This window comes from Muscardinus avellanarius (genome assembly GCF_963383645.1).
Source record: "Muscardinus avellanarius genome assembly, chromosome: 14".
NCBI classification, from domain to species: Eukaryota; Metazoa; Chordata; class Mammalia; order Rodentia; family Gliridae; genus Muscardinus; species Muscardinus avellanarius.
Genome location: NC_137800.1, coordinates 6172187 through 6199693, shown reverse-complemented (window position 1 = coordinate 6199693; position 27507 = coordinate 6172187). Strand labels below are relative to the sequence as shown.

Below are 27507 nucleotides of genomic sequence, written 5' to 3'. Positions count from 1 at the left end.
GGCTCTCAGCAACTTAGTAAGACCCTGTTTCCAAATAAAATATAAAATAGGTCTAGGAGTATAGCCCGGAGGTATAAAGCCCCTGGGTTCCACCCCCAGTACCACCAAATAAAATAAAATAAAATAAAAATAAAAATAAAGTAAAACATCTCACCACTTAAAAAAAAAATCTCCGGAGGAGGTGGGGTGTAGCTCAGTGGGAAAGCACTTGCCTAGAGGACTGAGGCGCTGGGCCGGATCCCCAGCACTGCAAACCAGTACAAAACCCAAACCGCACGAGCACTTCTTGAAAAGGTTCCCTTCCCCTCCTTACTCCATTAAGTCCGCAGGCGAGCAAAGTGAACAGATAGGCCCACCTGGGCCCGAGCTATCTAGGGCACAGGGTGCTGGGCTCCCTCTCCTCCCTCTGCTACATGCCACTATTACATGAGCAGTCACTAAGCTTGTCCTTGGAGACTCCGTGTTGCCCCGGCATGGTGCCACCTGTCTGCTCTGGCTTGTAAACCCGACAGGGCCTGTCCAGTGCGTGGATCTGCGGACATGCCCTCACGGATGTCCTACGCAGCGTGGTGCAGGCTGGTAAACCCAGCATTTGGGAGGCTGAAACAAGACCTCTGTTCCAGGACAGCCTCAGCCCCCTGCGCGCTTGGGGCGGAGCCGGCCCCACCCACCAGAGCCCCGCCCCCTGCGCTCGGGGCGGAGCTCCGCGCGTCTCCTAGGAGACGGCGGGGCGTGCGGCGTGGACCCGGGCGGCGTGCGGGCTGGCCGCGCGACCTCGGGGAGTCCGCCTCCCCGACCCCAGCCCCTGCGCCCTGGGCGGCGCGAGGCTCTCCGCGTCCCGCGCGCTGTGCAGATGCGCGTGGCTCTTTTTCCACTGTGAAGACTCAATTACAGAAAAATTAAGAGGCGTCTTCTTAAAAAAGTCTTTTTTTTTCTTTTAGTGACCCTCACTCCCGTCCCTCCGTCCGCTTCTCTCCACCCTGTCCCCACAAAGAGTGGGAAAGGCGGTCATTGGAGATTCTCCTAGGGGAGTGGTTTGCCTGCGAAGAAAACAGCGTCGACCCCCGCACCCCGCACACCGGCACCCTGGGGGGGCTTCAGAGGTAACTGGTGCGGGAGCCGAGGGGGTGCCAGGCCCTCTCCACCAAAAGACCTACGGAGCCCGGCGTGGTCCCGCGCGCTGTAATCCCCGCATTCGGAGGCCGAGACAGGTGGATCGCGGTTCGCCGACAGCCTCAGCTACTTAGTGAGGCCCTCTGCAACTCAGTGAGACCCTGTTTCAAAATAAAGAGTAAAAAATAGGGCAGGGGGTGTAGCTCGGAGGTGGAATGCCCCTGGGTTCCCTCCCAGTACCGCAAAACAAACAACATGGTCAGGAGCGGAGAGATTGAAGATTTGGGTGGGGGCGGGCTTTCCCAGCAGCTTCCTCTGCGGCCTCAGAGCAAGTTGAGGCTGGCTGCGTCTGGCAAGCCTCCTTCCGGCCCGCAGTTTTCCCTTGAATTTCTGAGTAACAAAAATACTGCCCCCACGGCCTCGTGGAATTTAAGGTGCATAGTAAATTCAAGGAAGCTGTCCTGGCCCCGTCCTTTTGGGAGGTGAGCATGCCCGGCTTACTTCTCTTTTGGGCCACCTGCACTCTTAAAGTAGCTGGCTCCCAGGTGCACGTTTGCAATCCCAGTACTTGGGAGGCTGAGCTAGGAGGCTCACAGGTTCACGGCCAGCCTCAGCAACTTGTGAGGCCCTGTTTCAAAATAACAAGAAATAGGGCTGGGGGTGTAGCTTGGAAGTAGAATGCCCTTGAGTTCAGTCCCCAGTAACACCCCCCCCCACACACACACACACACACCCCACACGCGCGTCGGTGGCACACAGGCTGCTCAGTGCTTGGACCATTAGAAATGGAAGAGGAAATGACCTCTTGGTCCGTTTCTGCCTGCAGGGATGCCAGAAGGACCAACTGTGAGGAAATTTCACCACCTGGTCTCGCCCTTTGTGGGCCAGCAGGTGGTCAAGACCGGTGGAAGCAGTAAACAGCTGCCCCCTGCCTCCCTCCAGTCTCTGTGGCTCCAGGACACCCAGGTGAGCTCAGCACCCGCTGGTGGGCGGGCTCCCAGCACATCTGCACCTCCCCTGGACGCGTCGTCACTGGCTGTCCCTCCTGGAGCCCAGGACAAGCCACCATCACTCCCCAGGGCTCCCAGTGTTTCAGTGTGATGTTTCCTAGCCAGCAGTGGGCATCATGGTGGTCAGCTATGAAGGGCGTAGAGGTATGATATGAGCTAAGGACCCTATTCAGAGTCCGGATCCATCCTGACCCCTACAGCTGCATCTGATGGGCACCTCTAGCCGGGATCCCACTGGCCAGTGGGGAACAGAGCTTTGCTGCGGCTCTGGGCCCACACCTCTCCTCTTTGTCCTGAGCAAGAGTCAGAAAGAGGCCCATGGGCTCTCTCTGGTCTGACCCCTGCCTGCCCCTCTGGCCTTGGTACCCAGCCCCAAGTCTGTCTTCCAGCATAATGGTCTCAGCTCAGATAGTTCTTGTTGGTGGTTTTTCTTTGGGGGAGGAGATACTGGATTGAACACAGTGACATTCTACCTTTGAGCTATAACCTCAGCCCCCCCCCCCTTTTTTTTGCAGTACTGGGGGTGGAACCCAGGGGCATTCTACCTCAGAGCTACACTCCCAGCCCTATTTTGTTTTTGTTGTTTTTGTTTTTTTGGTACTGAGGATGGAAAACAGAGGCTTTCTACCTCCGGCCTATACTCCCAGACCTATTTTTTATATTTTATTTGGAAACCGGGTCTAAGTTGCTGAGAGCCTCACTAAGCAGTTGAGGCTGGCTTCGAACCTGTGAGATCCTCCTGTCTCAGCCTCCCAAGTGCTGGGGTTACAAGAGTGTGACACCACGCCTGGCCCACCCCCAGCCCCTTTTAATATTTTTTTATTTTGTTTTTTGTTTTCTTGAGGGTTTTTTTTTTTTGTTTTTTTTGTTTTTTGTTTTTTTTGGTAGTGGTTCTGGGGATGGAACCCAGGGGCATTCTGCCTTCGCGTTACAGCCCCAGCCCTATTTTTTAATTCTTTATTTTGAAACAGGGTCTCATTAGGTTGCTGAGAGCATAAGCAGCTGAGGCTGGCCATGAAACTGTATCCTCCTATCTCAGCCTCCTGAATGCTGGGGTTACAAGCATGCGTCACCACCCAGCAAACTTTTTTATTTTGAAACAGGGTCTCTCACTAAGTTGCTGAGGCTGACCTTGAACCTGTAATCCTCCTCTCTCAGCCTCCCAGGTACTGGGATCACAGGCTTGCACCACTGCTCCCAGCTTGCTGGTGGTCTTGACAGGCTGCTCATCTGCATGGGCAGGTCTTTTTCTCCCACCTGCCCCCTTCCCTGCCTCCTCAGCTTACCAGGGCAATCTCTTGTCTGTCTTCTGGATTCCAGTAGGCCTCCCGTCCACCGAGCTTTGCATGTGAGGGACTGTCCCTCTGCGCTTCTGGGACACCAGACTTCTTCCTGTTGTAGCCGTATTGCTGAATTTGCCCAGCCTGTTGGGTGGAAGGGACCCATAACGGGGCAGGGGATATGTCTTCATGGTCTGTGTCCCTGGTACTTAACTGAGCACCCAGCACCTAGGAGACGTGGGGTAAATGTTTGTGGTCTAGCACAGTGGGCCGTGCTGCTGCTTGGCTGTGAGCGCTTCAGTGAGTTCTTAACATTTTTGCTCTAGTGTGGGAGGCCATTAAGGTTTTCCCCTAAAAGAATATTTCTGACTCAGCTGACCATCCTTTGCCCAGAGTCAACAAGGTCATGGAAGGTTCAAAGTAAAAGGTCTGAGAGAAGATCAGGTGGTGATGGCACGAGGGTACTGATTAACCTACCTGTAATGTATGTGCTTTGGATTGGTCTTTATCGTATTCTGGTGGTGGTAGCACGAGGATATTGATTGACCTGTAACTGTATAAATACCTCTAGAGAAACCCATTGTCGGCCCAATAGAGAATACTGACCCAGGAGCAGGGGTCGGCCAGTAGAGATAGTAAGCTGGCGGCCTCCCCACGTTAGAATTAAAAAATTATTGGAATCAAATTCTTTCTTTTTTTTTTTTGTGTGTGGTACTGGGGATGGAACCTAGGGGCCTACTATCTCCGGGCTACACTCCCAGACCTATTTTATATTTTATTTGGAAACAGGGTCTCTTAAGCCAGCTGAGGCTGGCTTTGAACCTGCGTGATCCTCCTGTCTCAACCTCCCAAGCGCAGGGATTACAAGTGTGCGCCACCACGCCCGGCTTGGAATCATATTCTTAAGAGTTGAATTCTTCATCCTCACGCCTCTCTTCAGAACCCATACTTTTGCCAGCTGGCTCCGGCACTCTAGAATCTTTGATTATGTAGTGGGGATAAGGTACTACCTATCAGAACTGGTAGGAAGTCGGCTTTATGCCTGGCACATAATAGACACTCAACAAATGCCACGTCCCAGCCCTGGAACATTCTGTTACCTTCAAAAGAAACTCTATGCCCATTAGTAGCTATCCCATCTTACCCCAGGTTTCTCCATTGCACCCCAAGTCTTCAGCAACCACTAATCTACTTCCGTCTCTATAGGTTTGCCTCTTTGGGACATTTCATATGCATGGAATTATGCAATCTGTATTTCTTTGCCGAATGATGACTTTTCTTTCTTTTTTTTTTTTTTTGCAGTGCTGGGGATGGAACCCAGGGGCATTCTACCTCTGACCTATACCCCCGGCCCTCTTTTTTATTCTTTATTTTGAGATAGGGTCTCACTGAGTTGCAGAGGGCCTCACTGAGTAGCCGAGGCTGTCGAGAACCAAGATTCTCCTGACTCAGCCTCCTGAATGCTAGGATTACAAGCGTGCTCCCCCACACCCAGCCTGACTTAATTTCTTCATGTGATAGTGTGAGGTCATCGATGTGGTAGCATGTACTGGTGCTTTATGCCTCTTTAGTGCTGAGTAGCATTCCGTTATATAAACACACATTTTGTGATGGACTGTGTCCGTTCATCAGCTGTGGACATTTGGGCTGTGTCCACTCTTTGGCTCTTAGGAGCAGCGCTGCCGTGGCCATTCGTGTGCAGGTGTTAGCGTGGGTGCTGCCTTGATCTCTCCTGGGGTGGTAACCGCCGAGCGGGGACTCACCAGTGGCCCCTGCCTCCCTGCTTACCCACGCTTCTCTCCATGTACTCCTGGTATCTGTTTCTTTGTTTTTACCTTTTTGTTGTGGCAAAAAAACTCAACAAAAATTAGCATCAACCAACTGTATAAAAGTGTATGGTTCAATATTCATTTAAGTATATTCACCTTGTTGTCAAGCCGTTCTAAAACTTTTTCACCTTCCCCGGCGGATACTTGGAACCCAGTAAACACTAAATCCCCATTCCTAGACCCTGCAGCCCCCACACTGCCTCCTGCCTGTATGAATCTGACTGTGTTAGGTGTTCGTGTAGGTGGAGTCACGCAGTGTCTGTCCCTTCATGGCAGAGTCCTCAAGGCTCATCCATGTAGCACTGTCCTTTTTAGGGCTGAGTGCTATTCCATTGTTTGGACGTGCTATGTACTGTCCGTCCATTCATCACTTGGTGGTGTCTGGGCAATTACAGTGTCATCTCTTATTATTTGGGGGAGGGTACTAGGGATTGCACCCAGAGGCATTCTGCCTTCGTGCTGCACCCCCAGCCCTATTTTGTTTTTATTTTGAAGGTGTCTTGTTAGGTTGGTAAGAGTCTCACTTACTCACTGAGGCTGGCCTTGAACCTATTATCCCCCTGTCTCTGCCTCCCAAGTACTGGGCTTACAGGCAGTGCCACCAAGCTTGACTGCCATCTTTCATTTCAGATGTTAAATTTCTAGATGGAAGGGTGTCTTAATTATCTATATGCCCCTGGAACCTCACACACTTATGCACTGTGTGAACTCATTTAATCGTGAGTGAATTAAAGTCACTGCAGTGTCCTTGGAACTTAAAAGGAAGACAGTAGAAATGGCCGTAGTTGGAGAGGGTGTCAGCACATCTTGACCAGGCATTTGTGTTTGGGGGGGTGGCACTGCGGATTGGTACTGGGGTGTTCTACCTCTGAGCTACACCCCCAGCCCTATTTTTTTTTTTTTATTTTGAACTAAAGTCTGAGCTGCAAAGTGCGCCTCTAAGTTGCCGAGGCTGGTCTCGAGCCTGTGATCCTCCTATCTCAGCCTCCCAAGTACTGGGATCACAGGCATGCAGCACCACACCTGCCTGGGACATCCTTGTACACGTGTTTTCTATTTTCATTCTCTTCTCCTGAAATCATTTTCATTGAGATACGGTGAGTCACATTTTCCAGTGATAGTCTGAGTCACCGATCAAGCTTTGTGCGGATACTCACTTTTCGTTGGCTGTAGTTTTTTTGTGTGTGAGTTCTTTTGTGGCTGCTGCTTTGCTCAAGTGCAGCTTCCTGGAGGAGGCCGGGGGAGTACAATGGCACAGTGTGTGTCTTTACCTGCGGCCCATTAGTGGATGTGTGCTGATTGATTCTGGCATAGAAAAGTGTATTATGAATTGAGTAAAAGAATGGCAGTTTGGGTTTATTCTTAGCTAATCTCTGGAAAAATTGGGAGCAGTTTCCCCCAGGTTTTCTAGGTGGTGGGGTATCTGATTACTAAGCTAATTCCTCCAGCTCTTCCTGATCACTTCGAGGGCCATGTGCCAACTGGCCATATCACTAGAGCAGAAGACGGCCCAGATCATCAGCATGCGGGGCCTCGGGGCTAGGGGACAGGGCCGTGTACAGGATAGCTGTCCGCATAGCCCTCAGCTCGCCTGGCTCTGGGAGGCCTAGATTAGTGTTCAACTTTTTCTAGGTGCATGGAAAGAAATTATTCCTTAGATTTGACCCAGATGAAGAAATGGAGCCCCCTGGCAGCAGCCCACTTCCAGAGCCCGCACAGAAAGAAGCACAGAAAAAAGAGGCAGTGGGCGCAGAGCCCACGTCGGGGCCCGTCAGACAGGAGCCCTCTGCTGGCTCCCACTGCCCCACAGGGCTCGCTGCTAGTGGATCTGAGCCTTTGGGGGCAGACGGCCCCGCGGCAGGCGCCTTGCAGTGGCTGCAAGTCCGCTTTGGCATGTTCGGCAGCGTCTGGGTGAATGAGTTCTCCAGAGCAAAGAAGGCCAACAAGAGAGGAGACTGGCAGGACCCGGTGCCCAGGTAACGGGTGGCGTCGGCTCTTCGCGGGGCCTGTGGGGTTCTTGTGGCCCTGGTGTTGTAGGATGCGGCTCTGGGTGAGTCGCACGCAGGTGGATGTTGGGCCCTCGACCCTGCTGTCCAGGAGACAGAGTGCTGTTGGAAGTAGACTGGGTTCTTCTCCCAGGAGAGGAGGCCTGACTCCCAGGGGTCGCTTAGAGAAGGACGGGGAGAGGTTTCCCAACAAACGCGTGCTTGGGGGTAGAAGGTCTCTGAGGAACACTTTATGTCTCAACTCATGCACTCCGAATTTAAGAAGAGGACTTACCTAGTGTTTAATCTACCTCTGAGCTACACCCCCAGTGCTATATCTTATTCAGGGTCTCACTGAGTTGCGGAGGGCCTAAGTAGCTGAGGCTGTCCGCGAACTCGCATCCGCCTCTCTCCGCCTCACGAGCGTTGGGATGCCAAGCGTGTGCCCCACGCCCCCATTCTCTTCCTTTTTAGTGAGCCCCTTTGCTGTTGGTGTTGGAACTGGGGATTGAATCCAGCGTTAGTCTACCTCCAGGCTATACTCCCAGTCCGTGTTATTTTTTATTTTGAAAAAGGGTCTTACTAAGTGTTGAGGCTGGCCTCAAACCTGTGATCTTCCGGTCTTAGCCTCTCAATCACTAAGATTGCAGGCATGTGCCACCACACCCATCTGAGAGGCCCCACCTCTGTCCAAGTAGTCATACTTTGTGAACTTTAAACTTTCCTGTGTCTTGTAGGCTTTCTTCTGTAAACATGCATTGCTGTAATCAGAAAAAGAGAGCCAGGCATGGTAGCACACGCTTGTAATCCCAGCATTTGGGAGGCTGAGACAGGAGGATCGCGGTTTGCAGACACCCTCAGCTACTTAGTGAGGCCCTCTGCGACTCAGTGAGACCATGTTTCAAAATAAAGAATAAAAGTAGGGCAGGGGGTGTAGCTCAGAGGTAGAATGCCCCTGGGTTCCATCCCAGTACTGCAAAAAAAAAAAAAAAAAGAAAAATATATATGTACATGTACATACATATACATGCATACACACTCACGTACACATGGCTTTATAAAATTAGTCCTTTAGCCCTGAGGTGTTTGTGAGTCTGACAGAGCCATTCCTTTTCTCTTTGGGGCTCTTAGCCTCCCCAGGTTAATCAAAACTGCTGTGTATAGACTGGGTGTATGTATGGACCGGCCCTGGAGGGTGGTGTAGACATTTGTATACACGAGTGTGTGTGCACACCCTGACTGCACAGTGTGGCTCTGTGTACACGTGATGCTCTCTCCCCTCAGGCTGGTCCTGTACTTTAGTGGTGGTGGCTTCCTGGCATTTTACAGTTGCCAGATGTCTTGGAGCCCCTCCCCAGTTCTCACACCCACCTGTGACATCTTGTCTGAAAACTTCCATCGAGGACAAGCCTTGGAGGCTCTGGGCCAGGCTCAGCCCGTGTGCTACACGCTGCTGGACCAGAGATACTTCTCGGGGCTGGGTAAGACCGATGGGTAAGGGAGGTGCCCACAGACTTGTATAACAGGAAAACCATTCATCCTGGAGTTGCTCTTGTGGGATTACCACTGTGAGTCTCCTGACAGCCCCGGTAGAGCGTGGCCTTCTCAGGATGGGGCCCTGCCCTGCACCCTGCTCTCCTCCCTGCTGGGAAGCGAAGTCCTCTGTACGCTCTTGCTCGGATGGCCCCGTGGAGGAGCAGGTCCCCTCTTAGTTCAGGTGAGAGTGGTGAACTGAGCATTTCCAGGCGGGAGGAAAGCTGGACGGCCTGTGGGAGGTCACGGTGGCCGGTTAGCTGGACCAGGAGAGGCGCTAGCGTGAGCACAGTGGCTGCCCAGACAGCGGTGACACAGTCACCGGCACCTCCCAGGTGTGACTGGCTCGCTGCAGGCCAGGGGAGCGGAGCCACGCAGGCACCGCGGCAGTCCCAGCCCGAAGCACAGGTGTGGCTTTGGATTCACACAGCGCTCCCACTATTACATATATAGAAATGTGGGTGCTAAGGATTGAGCTCAGGGGCATTCTTCCTCTGAGCTATACCACCAAGCCCTTTTTTCTTTTTATTTTGCAATAGTCTTGCTAGGTTGATGAGAGTCTCACTACTTGCTGAGGCTGTCCTTAAACCTGTGATCCTCCTGTCTCAGCCTCCCAAGTACTGGGATTATGCCCATCTTGGCAGGAATATTTTGAAGAGAGGTATGGATTCTGGAAGAAGGGATCCAGCCTGGCTTCACCATGAGGCAGGAGCAGGCCGAGAATGAGTACCTCCTACCACGTTACGGGCATCCTGGTGGCTAAGCTTGCGTGCCAGCCACCTGCTCAGCACTTTTGGCATAATCCCGTTATTGCTCACAAAAGTCCCAGTAAACATGGTCCCTGCTTTACAGCTGAGAAAATCAAAGCCCAGCGAGCTTGGGGGCCGCAGGCGGGCTGGGACCCAAGGCCAGACCGCCAGGCCGTCAGGCGGGCTGGGACCCGAGCCCAGGCGGCCAGGCAGGCTGGGACCTGCGGCCAGGCGCCAGAGCCCTTTGGTAACTCTTCTACGCAGCCTTCCAGGTTGGGGTTGCCCAGGGTCCGCAGCATGAGGGCTGGCGGGGTTTCCCGATGCCCTGGCCGCTTTGCCAAGCCTTTGGTGGTCTCCCTGGGGGCCGTGCTCTGCCTTCCCCATCCCCCTGCTTTGTTTCAGGGAACATCATCAAGAACGAGGCCCTGTACGAGGCCGGGGTGCACCCCCTCTCTCTCGGTTCGCTCCTGAGCGCTCCCCGTCTGGAGGCCCTTGTGGATCGTGCGGTGGAGTTCAGTGCCAGCTGGCTGCGGGGCAAGTTCCAGGGCCAGCGGCAGCACACGAAGATCTACCAGAAGGAGCAGTGTCCTGCCGGCCACCAGGTCCTGAGGGAGGCCCTGGGGCCCCCAGGCGGGCTCCAGAGGCTCACCTGGTGGTGCCCGCAGTGCCAGCCCCAGCTGGCGCCTGAGGAGCCAGCTGACCAGGCCCCGCACGCCTGAGCGCCGGCCGGGCCACGGCTGCCCGGGGACCACGCGCGTGTGTGTCAGAGCGGTGGGCGGGCAGGGATTAGACGGCGAGGGCTGGGGTCAGCTAGGATGCTTCTTCACGAGAGCTATGTCTGAGGCCCAGTTCCCACAGGGGGAGCGTCGCCCTTTCCATTTCAGTTCATTCTTCCTGTGTAGTTCTGCCACTGTGAGAGAGGGGGAATCTTGACTGGTTTAGGGGAACCTCCCGGAGGGCCAGCAGGGCCATGAAAGCCACGAGAAAGCTGTGTTCCCAGCATTGCCTGGCAAGGGCTATGCTGTGTTTGGGTGGTTTTAAAGCCCTCTGTTTTAATTTTGTTTTCGTCTTGTTTTTTGGTAAGGGGCATTAAGCCCGGGGCTGCTCTACCAATGTGGCAGTGGTACACCCCCACCCCTTTACTTTTGAAACAGGGTCTCACTAAGTTGGGCAGGCAGGCCTCCAACTTGTGACCCCCGACCTCAGCCCCCCGAGCTGCCTATAGGGATCACAGGTGCGCGCCAGCCCTCCCAGGGTGGAGGCTGGGGAGCCGGGAGCAGGGAGCCGGGCCTTCCTCAGTGGTCTCGAAAAAACCTACTTGTTTACTGCTTAAGCTGACGTATTTGTAGCTGTTGGTACACTAAACAATTCAGGAACCGAGAGAGAGAGAGAGAGAGAGAGAGAGAGAAACACCCCCGGGTTGTTGGCAGCCGCCAGATGAAACTGGGGCAGCGGCGTGAAAGTAAAGCACTTTGCTACTGTCTGTGCCATTGCTCTTTGGCAGTAAAGATTTTTTGTTTCTTTGGCTTGGTTTTTGTTTTATTTGTGGTGCTGGGGCTCAAACTCAGGGTCTCATTTAGGCAAGTGCTCTAACACCAAATACACTCCCAGCCCAGAAGAGGGTCTTCAGCTGCAAACACCAGGTCTTTATGAAGGCGAGCTCGCAGGGCCTGCTGGGCCCGCGGTGAGTGCAGGTCTGTGCCTGTCACCTGCCCCGGTGACCAGAGATGGACCCCCGCTTCTGCTGAGCTGATCTGTCAGAGGGAGACCGAAAAGAGCAACACGGCTGCGGCTTCCCTTTACTCTCTTCTGTCTGAAATTATTAAGAGTGGAGCTGTCAATGGCAGGGGAAACTGCTTCACAGCAGGCTGATTCTCTGTGTAACAGTTAATATAAGCCGAATGACACTGAGTGCTCCCCTGCCAGAGTGCTCCCCTGCCAGAGTGCTCCCTCACACTGAGTGCTCCCCTGCCGGAGTGCTCCCTCACACTGGGTGCTCCCCCCACATGGGGGTGCTCACTGTGCCTCAAGACTCACCTGTAGTAAATGCTCCCACACACTGAGTACTCTCCTCGTTAAGTGCTCCCCCCACATGGGAAGCTCACTGTGCCTCGAGGCTCACAGGGAGTGCTCCCACTGTATAGAGTACTCTCCCACACTGAATGCCCACCGTGTTGAGTTCTTCCCCTGCATGAGTACTCCCTCTGCACTAGTGCTCACCCCTAGTGCTCCTATGCCGGTGCTCACCACCTAGTTCTTGTGTATAATCTTGTCAACCACCCATTGAGACAGGTGCTTGTTCTGACTGTCCTTATCGTATGGATGAGAAAACTGAAATCGAGCCGGCAAGTAGCTGAGGTCACACAGTGAGCAAGGTCCAGAGTGCTGCCTTGCTTCAGGCTGACACTAAAAAAAAAAAAAAAAGCCGTAGACAGGGTGAGTTGATAGACTTATTTCTCACAGCTCTGGAAGCTGAAGTCCGAGCCCCAGGCTGCTCAGGTTGCCCCATAAGTGCCCCTCTCTAGCTTGCAGATGGCACCTCGTCACTGCGGCCTCACATGGGAAGGGCAGCCCAGATGCTGATCTCTGGGCAAGGACAGTGACCCCATCATTGGTCACCTCCTCACTTCACCCTCGTGGCCCATTTTACTGATCAACTCCAAGGCCACCAGCATGGGCTAAGGCTGCGACACAGGCTTTCATAACAGCTATGCGCTTTCTATCCACTACACTGTAGCCCGCCCGCCATTTCTGGTGAGTGATGACTGATCCCAGGGCCACTGAGCTATCTCGCTAGCCCTTTTTAGTTTTCATTTTGAGAGGGTCTTGGCCAAGGTGCCCAGGTTGTCCTTGCACTTGCAGGCCTGGCTCGCTGGATTAAGGCGCGTACCACTCTGCCCAGCCATTACAGCCCTATCCATGGGGCACAACTGCCCCCAGGAAGTGGCTAGGGGAGCGTCCCCGAGAGCCAGGTTCCCTTGGCCGCTTTGGCTCTGGACATGTGACCCAAGAAGAAGCATTGCTAGGAGTACCTGCATATCAACAAGGGTGAAATAGCGTTGAGAAGCTCCCACTCGGAGCTCCCGAAGGCTCCCGAAGGCTCCGAGGTGTCCCCCACAGTAACACACTTGTATTTCTCTGCCTGGTGCTTCCAAATCTAATCTTACCATGAAACCCATTTTCTCTTTACTATTCCTTAGAACACAGGGTAAAATGTGCTATTATAATCTATGGCATCAAAAACCACCAGGTATCGTTGACTGGGCATCCTAGGCCCTGTGTTCTAAGGCACCTCTCCTCTTGGGTCTCTGTGTTCTTATATTTATTATTTACTTATGTATGTGGTGCTGGGGATTGAATTCAGGGGCATTCTACCTCTGAGCTACATTACCATCCTTAATTTTATTAGTTTTTTTTTTTTTTTTTTTTTTTTTGGGTCTGAGGATGGAACCCAGGAGCATTCTACCTCCGAGCTACACCCCCTGCCCTTTTTTTTTTTTAATTCTTTATTTTGAAACCAGGTCTCACTGAGTTGCAGAGGGCCTCACTTAGTAGCTGAGGCTGTCTGCGAACCAAGATCCTCCAGTCTCGGCCTCCCGAATGCTGGGATAAAAAGCGTGCGCCACCACGCCTGGCTTAGATTAATTTTGAAATAGGGTCTAAGTTGCTGAGAACCTCACTAAATAGCTGAGGCTATCTTCGAACCTGTGCTCCTCCTATCTCAGCTTCCCAAGTACTGGGATTACACACATGTGTCACCATGCCCATTTCTGTTCTCTGTTTTTAGACGATTGCTTTGTGGCTACAATCAACTCCACAGACCTGTATCTAAACCCTTTTTACTTACTTTTATTAAAATCTGCCCTACTTCCTCATACTTTTACATCTCTTAAAACTGGATGTCTCTAAAGTATTAAAAGTTCCAGTTCGAGCTGGGCAAGGTGGCATACACTCGTAATCCCAGTGCTTGGGAGGCCGAGACAGGAGGACTGTAGGTTTGTGCCAGCCTCGGCTACTTAGGCTGTCTGCAACTTAGTGAGACCCTGTTTGAAACTAAAGAAAAAAATCGGGCTGGGGGTGTGGCTCAGAGGTAGAATGCCCCCGGGTTCAATACCCAGTACACACAAAAAAAGTTTCAGTTCCTAACTGGGGAAGGTTGATCGCAGCCCGCGAGCCCGAGCGGCCCGGAAGACCTAAGCCGACGGGCGGGAAGACACAGCACCATCTCTGGGCCGCGTTCGACCCCACGCCAACCGCCCGCCAGTCTCCGCCCAGCCCTCGGACGAGCCGCCCGAGCCCGCTTCGCCGACTCGAACTCCGGTGCGCCGCGGGCCCGGCACACAGGAAAACAAAGGCCCGGGTTGGCACACCAATCCCGCTCGCCGGCCTCTTTCAGCCCTCCAATGAGCTTCTGGGGCGTGGTCGTCACGCCAGCCCCATCCCTCCGGCGATTGGTCGGTGTCTTCCTGGGGCGAGCGGCGCTGGCCAATCAGAGCCCGTCAGTCCACTCCGCGAGCCCCGGGTGGCGACGCGAGCGCCCGCGACTCGTTGAAGTGGGCGGGCTGTGGGCGGGGCTTGGCGCGTTGGTCCCGCCTCCCGCCCGCCCTCCCGCCGCGCGGCCTCCGCCTCACCTCCGCCGAGCGCCGGCCGGTGCGAGCCGGAGATCCCGAGAGGTGAGCGGCGAGGCCCCGCGGTCCGCCCCGCCGGCGTCATGGAGTTCGTGAAGTGCCTGGGCCACCCGGAGGAGTTCTACAACCTGCTGCGCTTCCGGATGGGGGGCAGGTGGAAGGTGATACCCAAGATGGACCAGGTGGGCCGAGCCTCCGAGCATCCCGGCCGGCGGGCTGGGGCGGGGTCGGGGGCCGGGGTCGGGGCGGGGGCCGGGGCCGGGGCCGGGGTCGGGGTCGGGGCCGGGGAGGGGGCCGGGACCGGGGCCGGGGCCGGGGCTGGGCGAGGGCGCCCCACGCCCGAAGCGCGTGCGCGGGAGGCTGCGCGCTTGACAGCCCTTCCCGCGCCCCCGCGGGCTGGCGGTGCTGAACCCTCTGGCGGCCACACCGCCGCTGCCCCAGTAGCTGGGTTCCCGGCTCCTTCTCCGCGGGCATTTACATTTATCTATGGTCCAGCAAACGGGTCCCCGCGAGCGTAGGTGGGTAGGGGCAGGTTAAAGAGTGAGATGAAATTTCTTTTAGCATAACGATTGATGCAGATCCTATCACGTGAATACCTTTCCTGGAATGGAATCTACTCCCGGTTTTTAGTATATCATCTCCAGAATCTTCCCTGCTTCCTGCAGCCGCCAGACGTTTTTCTCAGTGCTTCTTGAGTTTTTGGTAACAACCTACTCTTCCGGTTTTTTTTTTTTTTTTATTAGATATCTATGTGCCTGTGTATTGGCTAGACAGACATATTGGCTGCTTGAAGGCCAGGACTTGGTTTTATTGATATTTCTTCTGCTTTATAGTTCCCTGTACTTTTAAATAAATGGAAATTTATGAAGATGTTTATTCCAACAAGAAAAATACTCTTACATAGTTATTGAATGAATAGACACAATCAGTTGAATTAGTGGATTACATCAAAAGCGTTTAATTTTTCTTCCCAATAGAATTACCAAATACGGTCCTTTGTTTAAATGTTCTCTTGGTTTTATTAAAACACTTCAGTTTTTTAATCTCATAACTTAGACTTCTCATTCTTTCATGTGTAGTTCCAGCCAGTGCTGCCTCCCCTGACCATTTGGCAGGCACTTACTGAACACCCGTTCTGATGTTGGTACCCTATGGGTGCAGTGTAGCTGGCAGGATAATCTGGAATATATACAAATGGGACACAGATTGCTCAGCATCTTATCAGGCCAATCAAGTGTTATAAATGGTGGTACACACTTGTAATCCCAGTTATTTGGAAAGCTGAATCAGGAGGCTCACAAGTTTGAGGCCAGTCAGAGAAATTAGCAAGACCGTGTGTTCAACAACAAACAAAAAGGTCCAGGGACATAGGTCAGTGGTAGCATGTGTGCAGGCTCTGGGTTTAGTCTCCAGTACCACAAAATAAAAATGGTTCCTAGGTAGTATCCTGAGATGTCTTTCTTTGCTGTACTAGGGATTGAACCCAGTGATGTTCTACCTCTGAGCTACACCCCCATCCCTATTTTTGAGTTTGAAGCAATGTCTCACTAAATTGTGAAGGGCCTCACTAAGTAGCTGAGGCTGACCTTAAACCTGTCATCCTCCTGTCTCAGCCTCCCAAGTACTGGGATTACAAGCCTGTGCCACCATGCTTGGCTCTGAGATGTCTTCCGATTACCTATGAATTTCCCTCAACTACCTTGCTTTTTCTAGTACTCTTTTACCTTACAGAAGTCCCATAGTTATGCATTGTGGTTATTTGTATTTTGGTTTGTGTTCCCAAACTCAGATTTTTGATACCCACAAGTGGAAAATTCCACACCTGAGCTCATATGACAGGTGTAGTCAGAACATGGGTATACTACAAATATTGTTTAAAATGACTTCAGGCTGTGTGTATAAAGTGTATATGACGCATGGATGGATTTTATCCTTAGACTTGGGCACCATTCCCAAGATATGTCACTTGGAGGCAGAGATTGTGAAATATGGAATGCATTTCAGAAAAGAGATAGGTAACCTGTATTTGTTAATGTACATTTGTGCATTGGGGGAAGTGTTCACTATTGTCAGATTTGTCCAGGGATCTGTGACTTAAAATGAAGAATCAGTATTTTACAATCCAAATTATTCAGTGTCTGCTGGGCGCCAAGGTACACACCTATAATCCTAGTACTTGAGAAGCGGAGAGAGGAGGATTGTAGGTTTGAGGCCAGCCTCAGCAACCTAATAAGACCCTGTTTCAAAATAAAATAAAAAGGGCTGGGATGTAGCTCAGAAATAGAATTGCCCTGTGTTCAGTCCCCAGTACCCCCCCCAAAAAAAAATTAGTAAAACTTTGTTTTCAAATTAAAAAAATCAAATCAAATAGGTCTGGGGTATATAGCTCAAAGGTAGAATGCTTTTGGGTTCAGTCCCCCGTAGAATACACACACACACACACACACACACACACACACAGTTTTTAATTACAAAATATTTCCAACAAATAGAAAAATGCCGAAAATAATATAAACAGATTGGTATCTATTTCTTAGATTAAATATATTTGTTAAATATATTTATTGTTTGCTATATTTGCTTTTTTTTCCCCTTAAATTTGGTTTGGGGGGTATAGCTCAGGGGCAGAGTGCATAATCACTGCATGTGCATGAGGTCCTGGGTTCAATCCCGAGCACCACAAAACAAAAACAGAAGCCCTTTTCCACATCTAAAACTCTTCCTGCCTGTATCAGTGTTATTAAGTTCTCAGTCGCCTCACACTGGGGACTCAGACTGTGGTCAGCCCAGCTTTCTCATCCACCTATTTAGGACCTGTTCTTCCATGATGGTGCCCTGCTGAAGGTCTTTTGAAACCTAGGTATTTACATTTTAGCCAGAAGGTATCATTATTATATTATTATATTATTATAATTGGCTAATGTTTATTGAGCTCTTATTGTGTGCCAAGCACTGTTTTAAATACCTAACATTGATTATTATTTAAATATCCAGTAACCCTTTGAGGGAGCCAGTATTATTTTTCTATTTATTTATTTATTGGTACTGGGTATTGAACCCAGGGCCATACTACTTCTGAGTTACATCCTCAGCTCTTTTTATTTTGAAATAGGGTCTTGCTGAGGCTGGTCTCAAACCTGCCATCCCCCTGTCTCAGCCTCCTAAGTACTGTGATTACAGGGGTACACCACCCATGCCCGGCTTATTTTTTCTACTTTATAGATGAGGAAACTGGCTTAGAGAGGGCTCAGTTGCCTAAGGTCCAGTGGCCATCGAGTGGCAGAGCTGGGTTTGACTCTTGCTCCTAACTGGTCTCTCTCAACCCTTCTGTGCCTCTTACCCCAAAGTAATGGGCCACAAAGGCCTCTTAAGCAGCAAGCTGACCAGATCCAGCTAAAAGTTGGACACACATTTGTGTGGTGGCCCCAGAGTGGAGAATGTCCATGCTAGACAGTCTAATGGAGAACAGGAGTACAGAAGGAAGATATCCTAACGATTGCCAAGTGACCTAAAGGCGATGTTGATTTCAGGGCATTTTAATGCTGTGGAAATTTTTTGGGGGGAGGGGTTCAGAAGCAAAGGGGAAAGGGGTTTGTAGGGTATAGCACCTTATAAGTAGCATTAGTTTGGGACTATAGGGAGGAAATGGGGAATATTGTTTTTCTCTTTCAGTGGGGAAATGCTAAAAGCCAGGGATTGTGTGTGGAGTGACAGAACCCCAGCCCTGGAGGGAAGCGTGTGTCTCTGTGTGTGTGGGTAATTTAGAAGTAGAAAATAAGGCCGGGCGTGGTGGCACACGCTTGTAATCCCAGCGTTCAGGAGGCTGAGACCAGAGGATCACGGTTGGCAGACAGCCTCAGCTACTTAGTGAGGCCCTCCGCAACTCAGTGAGACCCTGTTTCAAAAAAATATAAAGACTAAAAAATAGGACCAGGGGTATAGCTTGGAGGTAGAATGCCCCTGGGCTCCATCCCCAGTACTGCAAAAATAAATAAATAAATAGATAGATGAAAGAAAGAAAGAAAGAAAGAAAGAAAGAAAGAAAGAAAGAAAGAAAATAGTCGATGTAGGGGCTCACCCAGAAGCGGGCTCACTTGAGTAGGTGATGGTCAAAGGCAGAGCTGGACCATGATAAAAGCAGTAGCTTTGGAACAGCATTGGGCAGGGGAGTGGGAATAATAGTATCTATTGATTTACTGTTCACCAAGACCTATCCTAAGCTCTTGGCGTTAGCTCAGTGTATCAGCTTTTTATTTATTTTATTTTGTACCAGGGGCTGAACCCAGAGACATTCTACCTCTGAGCTATACCCCTGCCCTGTTTATTCTTTATTTTGAAACAGGGTCTCACTAAATTGCAAAGGGCCTCAAATTTTGCTGAGGCTGGCTGCGAACCATCAATCTTCTTGATTCAGCCTCCCAAGTACTGGGATTACAAGTGTGTGTTTTTTTTTGTTTGTTTTTTTTGTTTTGTTTTGTTTTTGCGGTACTCGGGGTGGAACCCAGGGGCATTCTACCTCGGAGATACTCCCCCAGCCCTATTTTTTATTCTTTATTTTGAAACAGACTCTCACTGAGTTGCAAAGGGCCTCACTAAGTAGCTGAGGCTGTCCGCAAATCATGATCCTCCTGTCTCAGCCTCCCAAATACTGGGACTGCAAGACTGCAAGCATGCACCAAGAGGCCTGGCTTTTTTTTTTTTTTAATTGGAGTAAAATATTCATAACAAAATTTACCACTTTTCCATTTTTAAGTAGTTCAGTAGTGTAAAGTACACTCACATGGCCAGGCACCTGGTGGTACACAACCTGTAACCTCAGTACTTGGGAAGCTGAGGAGGAGAAGAGCAAGTTTGAGACCAGTCTGGGCAATTTAGCAAGACCCTGTCTCAAAGTAAAAAGGATGAGGACGTAGCTTAGCGGAAGAGCGCTTGCCTACAGGCGTGGGACACTGAGTTCTAGCCTCAGGAATACACGTGCACGCATGTGCGCCTATACGGTCACAAATTACAGCCAAACTCCAGAATTAAGTCACTAAGTTTTGGGATAAAGTTTTTGTTTTGTTTTGAACTCAATAAAAGCTAATTGACAGCCAGGTGAGGTGGCACACACCTGTAATCCCAGTTTTTGGAAGGCTAAGACAGGAGCATCGCAGGTTCTAGGCCAGCCTATGCAACTAAACAAAACCTGCAGAAACTTGGTGAGACCTTGTTTCAAAGTTTAAAATACGCTGGGCTTGGTGGCGCATGCTGGTAATCCCAGTACTTGGGAGGCCAAGACAGGAGGATCACAGGTTCACAGCCAACCTCAGCTACTTAGTGAAGCCCTGTTTCAAAATAAAGAATGAAAAATAGGGCTGAGGGTGTAGCTCAGATGTAGAATGCCCCTGGGTTCCATCTCCAGTAAAACACACACACACACACACACACACACACACACACACACACACACGGTAAACCTAGTGACTTAACCTAACAACTGTGTCTACTGCGCAGTTCTCTGGGCAAACTGGGAATTCTCCCGGTCCCGGTCACCCTGGCTGAGTTCCCTAGGGTCTGTTCTGCTGGCAGGTTGGCTTGTGGCTGGCGGGCTGGAACTGGAGTGTCAGGAAAGATGCTTTCTCATTATCCAGACCCGGTGCTCTCGTCCTTTATAAGCCTGAGTGGCTTTGCGACTGTCCAGTTAGCCCCCAAAAGTCACAGGGGGAGCCCAGATTCAAGGAAGTAGAGAAGACTCCCCCTCCTAATGAGAATAGCAGGAGCTTTTGTGGCCGCTTCTGTAACTTACTACGGTCAATTTTGACTACAACCTGAAAGAAGTACTGTTATCTTCACTATTATCAAAAGTATTCTTATCAGTACTATCCCCACTGCCCTGTTACAGGTTACAGAAGGTGGCGCATGTTTGTAATCCCAGTACTTGGAGGCTGAGACAGGAGGATCGCAGGTTCCTGGCCAGCCTCAGCTACTTAGTGAGACCTTCCGCAACCTAGTGAGACCGTTTCCAAATAAAGAATAAAAAATAGGTGTGGGGGTGTAGCTTGGAAGTAGAATGCCCCTAGGTTCAACCCCCAATACCGTAAAAATAAAAACAACACTGTTCAAGATATAAAATAAAAAGAGTTGAGGATGTAGCTCAATCCCAGTACAAAAAGAGAAGAAACATCAGAGGGCAAAGGGTATTGGTGGCCAGAGGAGCTAGCTGGATTCCTGCCCAAGACCGGTCAGAGTGACCGGGTGGTTTAGGTGGAGGGGATTCTGGCAAAGATTGGGTGACGGTGACATAGAGACCGACATGGAAGAAGTAAAGTCCAGTGCCAGTTGGGAAGAGGAGGGACTGCCCCAGGGAGAAAGATCGGGCTTCCCAGAGGTGGGCGGGGTTCCCGCGAGAGGAAGGCAGGCGGCGGGCGGGGCGGGATTCCCAGCCCCAGCGGGCCGGCGGGGGCGGGGCCATAAGGGGGCGGGTCCCGGCGGGGGCGGGGCTCGGCGTGGGCGGGGCTCGGCGTGGGCGGGGCGGCCTCCCCGGGCTCCGCCTGCGCGGGTCGAGTTCGCGTACTGGGAGCGCGGCCGCGCCCCTGGGTGGGCGCCTCGCAACTCCTCCGGGGTCTATGGAGGAAGGACTCGCGTGGATCCGCGGTTCCCATGGCCGCAGCCGCCTGCAGCACCAAGGCGATGGCCCTCTTCAAGCGCACCTTGGTGCTGAGCCCCGCCGCGGCGCCCAGGGGCCCGGGCGCACGCGGCTGCCCCGTGTCTCCGGCCGCCTGGCCCCCCAGAGACTGGGCCCGGCCGCGGAGCCCGGCGGCCGGCCGCCTGCCCCCGTGCCTCGCCCACGGCTGCTCCTCGACCTCTACGGCCGTGTGTCTCCTCTGTCCGCAGGACTCGCTCAGCAGCAGTTTGAAAACTTGCTACAAATATCTGAATCAGACCAGCCGCAGCTTCTCAGCGGTCATCCAGGCGCTGGACGGGGAAATCCGGTGAGCGGCCGAGGCTCGGACTTGGGGGGAGGGCTTTTCCGGGGCCCTTGGGTCGCTGGAGCTACTCTCCGGCCCAGCAGTTGGCATGTGGGGCTCCTTGCCGTGGCCTTCCCAGAATTAGCCCTTCCTGCGTGAAGGAAATGTAACGGTGGGAGTGGCGACGCCCCTGTGTTTGTTTACTTACGTATTTTGGCCTCTGAGCTACACGCTCAGCCCTATTTATTTATTTATTTATTTATTTATTTATTTATTTATTGGGTGCAGGGGATGGAACCCAGGGCCATTCTACCTCCGAGCTACACCCCCAGCCCTATTTTATTTTTTCAAATTTGGAAACTGTCTCTAAATTGCTGAGAACCTCACTTAGGTTGCTGAGACTGGCGATTCTCCTGTCTTTCTCTCAAGAACTGGGATGACAGATGTGTGCCACAGCTTTATTTTTTTTATTTTGAAACAGTCTTGTTAACTTGCTGATGAAACCTGTGCCCCTCCTGTCTCAGCCTCCCAAGCAGTGGGATTCCAGGCCTGCCGCCAGCTGTGCCAGCTCCTGTGTTTACTTTACAATGCCCTCCCGGGCACCTGGCGTCCACCAGCGTGCCTGCGGGGGATGGTAGTGTTTATTAGCTTTTTTTAGTCCTGGCAGCTGGTCTTCTCTGAGCAGCTCAGGCTTTTCTTGGCCCTGCTTAGGCCACTTCAAATTCCTAGCACGTGGCGGTCATTCTTCAGAGCTGCCGCTGTGCAGGTTACACGTGGATTTACACCAGTTGCCTTTCTCTATACTAGTGTTTATGCGGAGAAGTTACTATGTCTTTTGACTTTCTTTTCTATTAGTTGGGTCTAAACATTGGGGCTTTAGGTCAGTGCACTTTTTCTGCATTACTCAAATGTAGCTGATTCTGGGAGCAGAAGGGACGGCCACCTAGTAGGGTTTGATTGGGTGTTTTCTAAATAACTACAGAAGGTGTGTTTCCATTTAAAAAAAAATCACGAATGTAAGAATAAAGGGTGGAAGGTGGTTTAGAAAGTGGTCCGCCACGAGCCGGACGTGGTGGCACACGCCTATAATCCCAGAACCTGAGAGGCTGGGACAGGAGGATCACAGATTTGCAGCCAGCCTCTGCAACTTAATGAGGCCCTGTTTAAAAAATAAAAACAAAATAGGAGCCCAGTGTGGTGGCGCACACTTGTAATCCCAGCATTCGGGAGGCTGAGACCAGAGGATCACGGTTTGTGGATGACCTCAGCTACTCAGTGAGGCCGTCCTCAACTTAGTGAGATTCTCTTTCAAAATGAAGAATAAAAAATAGGGCAGGGGGTGTAGCTCGGGGGTCGAATGCCCCTAGGTTCCATCCCAGACCCCCACACACAATAACAATAACAATAATAATAATAATAATAATAGTGCTGGAGTATAGCTCAGGGGTAAAATGCCCCTAGTTCTTTCCCCAAAGAAAAAGAAAGGAAGACAATGGCCTGGTACAATCTAGATGTCATTTTAAAATATCTCTGAGCCGGGTGTGGTGGCGCGCTTGTAATCTCAGCACTTGGGAGGCTGAGACAGGGGGATGGTGGTTTGCGGACAGCTACTGAGGCCCTTTGCAAATCAATGAGACCCTGTTTCAAAATAAAGAATAAGCTGGGCGTGGTGGCGCACGCTTGTAATCCCCGTGCTTGGGAGGCGGAGACAGGAGGATCGCGCAGGTTCGAAGCCAGCCACGTGCTGGCTTAGGAGACCCTGTTTCCAAAATGAAAATGTAAAAATAGGTCTGGGAGTGTAGCCCCGAGGTGGAAGGGCTTCCAGGAACCCCAGTACCACCAAAAAAAAAAAAAAAAAAAAGAATAAAAAATAGGACTGGGGGTGTAGCTTGGAGGTAGAATACTCCTGGGTTCCATCCCTAGTACTACACACACACACACACACACACACACACTAAAAAATACGTAAATAAATAAATAAATAAATAAAATCTCTGGTTGCTGGCTCCAGTATGGTACCGGTTTCCCCTTTTTCGCAGACATGCAGTGTGCATATTTTATCTGGTTCTCCGCGCTCTGGACACTCTGGAAGATGACATGAGCATCAATTTGGAGAAGAAGGTCCCACTACTGCAGAACTTTCACACTTTCCTTTATGAACCCGACTGGCGGTTCACGGAGAGCAAGGAGAAGGACCGACAAGTGCTGGAGGACTTCCCCACGGTAGTGGACCCCGTCTCCTCTGCACACCTGGTTGTAATGGGTCGTGTAGCCGTCAGGTACCCTCAGCTGTAGACAGAGGTGCAGCCTGAGGTCAGCATGGCGCGGCCCTTGGGAAGGCCAGCAGCTGAGGCCTCGGAGCCACGCTGGACCGGAATCTCGACTTATCAACTGATAACCTACATAGCCTCCCTGTGCCTGTTTCTCCATCTATACACTGGAGACAGTAATGTATCTATCTCAGCGTTGTGAGCCTTAAGAGTCAGACTAGGTAAAGCTGTTAGGAGAGCATTAACTACTGTCCCTGCTTGTATGTTCTTTGGAAGGCTGACGTTTATTCCCATGGAAAGATGAGTGCGACCGTGAGGGTTTTATCCCTTCACCCACATTGAGGGATTTGTCCTTTCTTGTTACTCCAGGGACTTACTGCGGTATCCTGACTTCATGTCCTTGGAATAGCCAGAAAGTGATCCCAGTACCTCCGAGTCTGCCACGGAGGTCTCCAGAGGGTGGCAGGGCCCTCCTGGCTCACTTTCCATGGCAGAGTTTCTTGTGCCCGGAAAAGTTACGAACTGGGCAAGAAGACACGGAGCTGGCAAAGCCTGCTCCTTCCCTCAGATATCAGAAAATGTAGAGCCCAGCATTACTGCTTTTTCTTGGATATCTTTATTTTCTTTTTTTTCCCCTTGGATTACATAATTATGTTGTTGACAGAGTTAGGTCAGATTGGAAAGTGGAAGTGTTTGTTTTGGAGTATTTTTTTTTTTTCCCCCCATAATCTAAGCTCCTACTGCCCTCGTCGGCCTGCCTTATAAATAGAAATGGTCTGGCCACGGAGCTGTGGCAGAGGGAGTCCAGGGCAGTCTGGGATCCGGATGGCGCTGGGTTGAGTTGTAGTTTGTTTGGGTTCGCCATAGGAGTTACCGTTTGGCTTTGGCTTGGAGCAGCTATTCTGGAAAGAACAGAGTTCTAGAAAGACTGGCTGGATTTTAATGGGTATTTTGAGTTCAAAAACTCATGGTCAGAGAAGCCTGACATCTCAGGCCTCTTGAGTTCCAGCGGCACTCTGGGCCCAGCTGGTGTCCCTCAGGCCAATTAATCTCATACTTGTGATCTTTAAGAGCGTCTGTTCACCGCTTCTAGTATTGCGTTCAGCTCTGCTAACATTTCATTTCAGAAATTTCATGCCGTTTTACATTGTCTTTTGATAACCTGTAAACACTTCTTTGAACTTTGAGCTTAATTAAACAAGGTATCTGTGCAGTAGGTGGGTGAGGTAACACAGGCCTATGATCCCAGCTGCTGAGGAGGCCGAGGCGGGAGATGAGTGTGAGGACAGCTTTAGCAGCTTAGCAGGGCCCTGTATCAAAATCAAAAGCACTGGGGCAGTAGCTCGGAAGTAGAAAGCCCCTGGGTTCATCCCCAGTGCCAAAAATCAAGAAAGAAAAGCGCTTCCCTTGCCTCTAAGCTCTGCAAGGGCGTGAGTTGCTCTTTGGTAACATTAAGTACATAACTTCATGTTTTCTGTTTCTTATGATACCTGTTTCAGATCTCCCTGGAGTTTAGAAATCTGGCTGAGAAATATCAAACAGTGATTGCTGACATTTGCCGGAAAATGGGAAACGGAATGGCAGAGTTTTTGGATAAGCACGTGACCTCCGAGCGGGAGTGGGACAAGGTCAGAGTCTTGGAGCACACTCGGGGTTTCTGTGGGGCCTTGGGGAGTGTGTGGGGAGGATGGAGCCGTCCGCCACATCCAGGTTTCTGGTTTTATGACTCACCTGTTTTTAGGGGCCTCCTCATAAATACTTAGCAGGTTTTAAGGTGTAATAATCTGTCAATGACATTATCCACGCCTTACAGAGCTTTCTAGCAAATGAAACCAACATCTGAATTAACATTTCCTAAAGGTCCGTTGAATTTATAAAATTAACTCTGATTTGTTGTGAAGTTGCTGTAAAGGGCCAAATGATATCAGGTAATCTAGAAGTATCAGCCGTTTTAATCTTTTAAAGTATGTTTTTGTTATCTTCTTCTCCGTTGCTGAGCAGAGGTGTATGTGCACAGGTGTCGGTGTCCGAGTCATTTGCAGCTCCATCTTAAACACGAGGACTTTTAAACTCTCTCCCAGTCGACCCATGTGTCCTGAGACATCCCTGCCATTACAGCGTTATGTGTCTGCTTCCTTAGAAGCAGGGAGCACGCGGGGCGCGGGGGCACATGCTATCATCCCTGCACTGGGGAGGCTGAGACCGGAGGATTGTGGTTCGAGGACAGCCTCAGCTACTTAGTGAGGCCCTTTGCAATTAGTGAGGCCCATTGCAACTCAGTGAGACCCTGTTTCAAAATAAAGAATAAAAGATAGGGTTGGGGGTGTAGTTTGAAGGTAGAATGCCCCTGGGTTCCATCCCCAGTACTGCAAAAAAAAAAAAAAAAAAAGAAAAGAAAAGAAGCAGGGAACAGCCCATGGGAACCTAAAGATAGTAGTTTTGGCTTTAGGCTGAGGGGTGAGCACCTCCCCAGTATCTTGTTCCTGCCCTTCTCACCATCTCCTTGTGGAAACAAGACACTTGGAGCCCATAGTAGTAACTCAGTGGTAGAGTGCTGGCCTGGTGTACATGAGGCTCTGGGTTCAACCTCCAGCACTAGAGAAAGAAGGAAGGACGGACGGGAGGGAGGGAGGGAGGGAGGGAATATGCTCTCAGCTTTCTTCACACCCTCCCTTTCATTTTATGTGGTTGTTATCTAGGTCTTTCTTGTGTTAATATAACAGAATACCAGTGACTAGGGTTTTTTTTTTTTTTTTTTTTTTTTTTGTGGTACTGGGGTTCCTGGAAGCCCTTCTACCTCCCGGCTACACTCCCAGGCCTATTTTTATACTTTTTTATTTGGAAACAGGGTCTCCTAAGCCAGTGCAGCTGGCTTCGAACCTGCGCGATCCTCCTGGCTCCGCCTCCCAAGCGCGGGGATTACAAGCGTGCACCACCACGCCTGGCTGACTGGATAATTTATAAAGAAAGGAAAAGTAAGCCGGGTGTGGTGGCTCACGCTTATAATCCCAGCATTCGGGAGGCTGAGACCAGAGGATCACGGTTTGCGGACAGCCTCAGCTACTTTAGTGAGGCTCTTTGCTACACAGTGAGACCTGGTTTCAGAATAAAGAATAAAAAATAGGGCAGGGGGTGTAGCTCGGAGGTCGAATGCCCCCGGATTCCATCCCCAAAACCTGCAAAAAAAAAAGGAAAAGTACTTCTGACAGTTCTGGAGGCCGAGAAGGTTCCGGAGGTGCGGGCCTTCTTGCTGTGTTATAACAGTCCGAAAGGCCAATGGTGAGAGAGCCAGAGATCGCACTTGCAAAGTTTCAAGCAGGGAACTGAAAGTCTGACTCTTCAGAATAATGCTGGCCTTGGAAGTCCTGCCCTTGACTTCCCAGATGAGTGATCCTGGACAAATTAATAGACTCCAGTTTCCCCACCTGTGGATGTAACAGTAGTCGGTGCCTCATAAGATGTGTATCTGGATGAACACTGCAGAGTACTTACAAAAAGAACATATTTCTTTGTTATCCAACCCCACATTCCCCTCAGCCAGTGATCGCTGGTGTTAAATCTTCAGTGCATGAGCCTAGGTCCCTGTGTATGCGCTTGTGGGTTTTGGTCAAAATGAAATCTTTACGTTCTTCCTGGAACCTGCTCTCTGTAGATAATGATCCCCGGCGTTTCCTTTGCAGTGGAAACTCCATTACTAAAGTCCTTTAAAAATCGTCTTTTGCAGTACTGTCACTACGTGGCCGGGCTGGTGGGAATCGGTCTTTCTCGCCTGTTCTCAGCCTCAGAGTTCGAAGACGCCTTAGTTGGTGAGGACGTGGAGCGAGCCAACTCGATGGGCCTGTTCCTGCAGAAAACAAACATCATCCGCGATTATCTGGAAGACCAACGAGAAGGAAGAGAGTTTTGGCCTCAAGAGGTAACAGGTTCAGGTCACCTGGTGATGTTTTCGGGGTTTTTTTTGTTCCAATACTAAGGCTCAGACTCGGGCGTTGTGCCTCTGAGCTGTACCCTCAGCCTTTTTCATTTTTACTTTGAGAGCGTGTCTTGCTAAGTTGCCCAGATTTGTAGTTCTCCTGACTTAGCCTTCTGAGTCGCTGGGTTGTATAGTATGTGCCTCTGCACCTGGCGGGGAAAAATCATTTTCAGTGTCTGAAAACATGTCA

The 27507-nt window shown here is 50.9% G+C and overlaps 2 protein-coding genes across 3 annotated transcripts in view; both read left to right on the top strand.

The window, feature by feature from the left end:
* Positions 1-1941: 1941 nt before the first annotated feature.
* NEIL2 (nei like DNA glycosylase 2) lies at positions 1942-10218 on the top strand (the record flags this gene model as incomplete). Its single annotated transcript, XM_080710188.1, has 4 exons — positions 1942-2079; positions 6865-7208; positions 8502-8698; positions 9902-10218. The coding sequence occupies 4 exons, from the start codon at positions 1942-1944 to the stop codon at positions 10216-10218; spliced, it is 996 nt and encodes a 331-aa protein (XP_080566314.1).
* Positions 10219-14210: 3992 nt separating this feature from the next.
* FDFT1 (farnesyl-diphosphate farnesyltransferase 1) overlaps positions 14211-27507 on the top strand; it is a gene marked incomplete at both ends in the record, with an annotated part of 28442 nt that continues 15145 nt past the window's right edge. Inside the window, 5 exons of one of the 2 annotated variants that reach the window (XM_080710113.1) lie at positions 14211-14309; positions 21001-21098; positions 23114-23297; positions 24844-24972; positions 27069-27260. In XM_080710113.1, the coding sequence (XP_080566239.1) occupies positions 14211-14309; positions 21001-21098; positions 23114-23297; positions 24844-24972; positions 27069-27260 (702 nt within the window). Of the gene's footprint in view, positions 14310-20766; positions 21099-23113; positions 23298-24843; positions 24973-27068; positions 27261-27507 lie in introns of those variants that run through there. The other variant, XM_080710112.1, reaches the window with a different exon arrangement.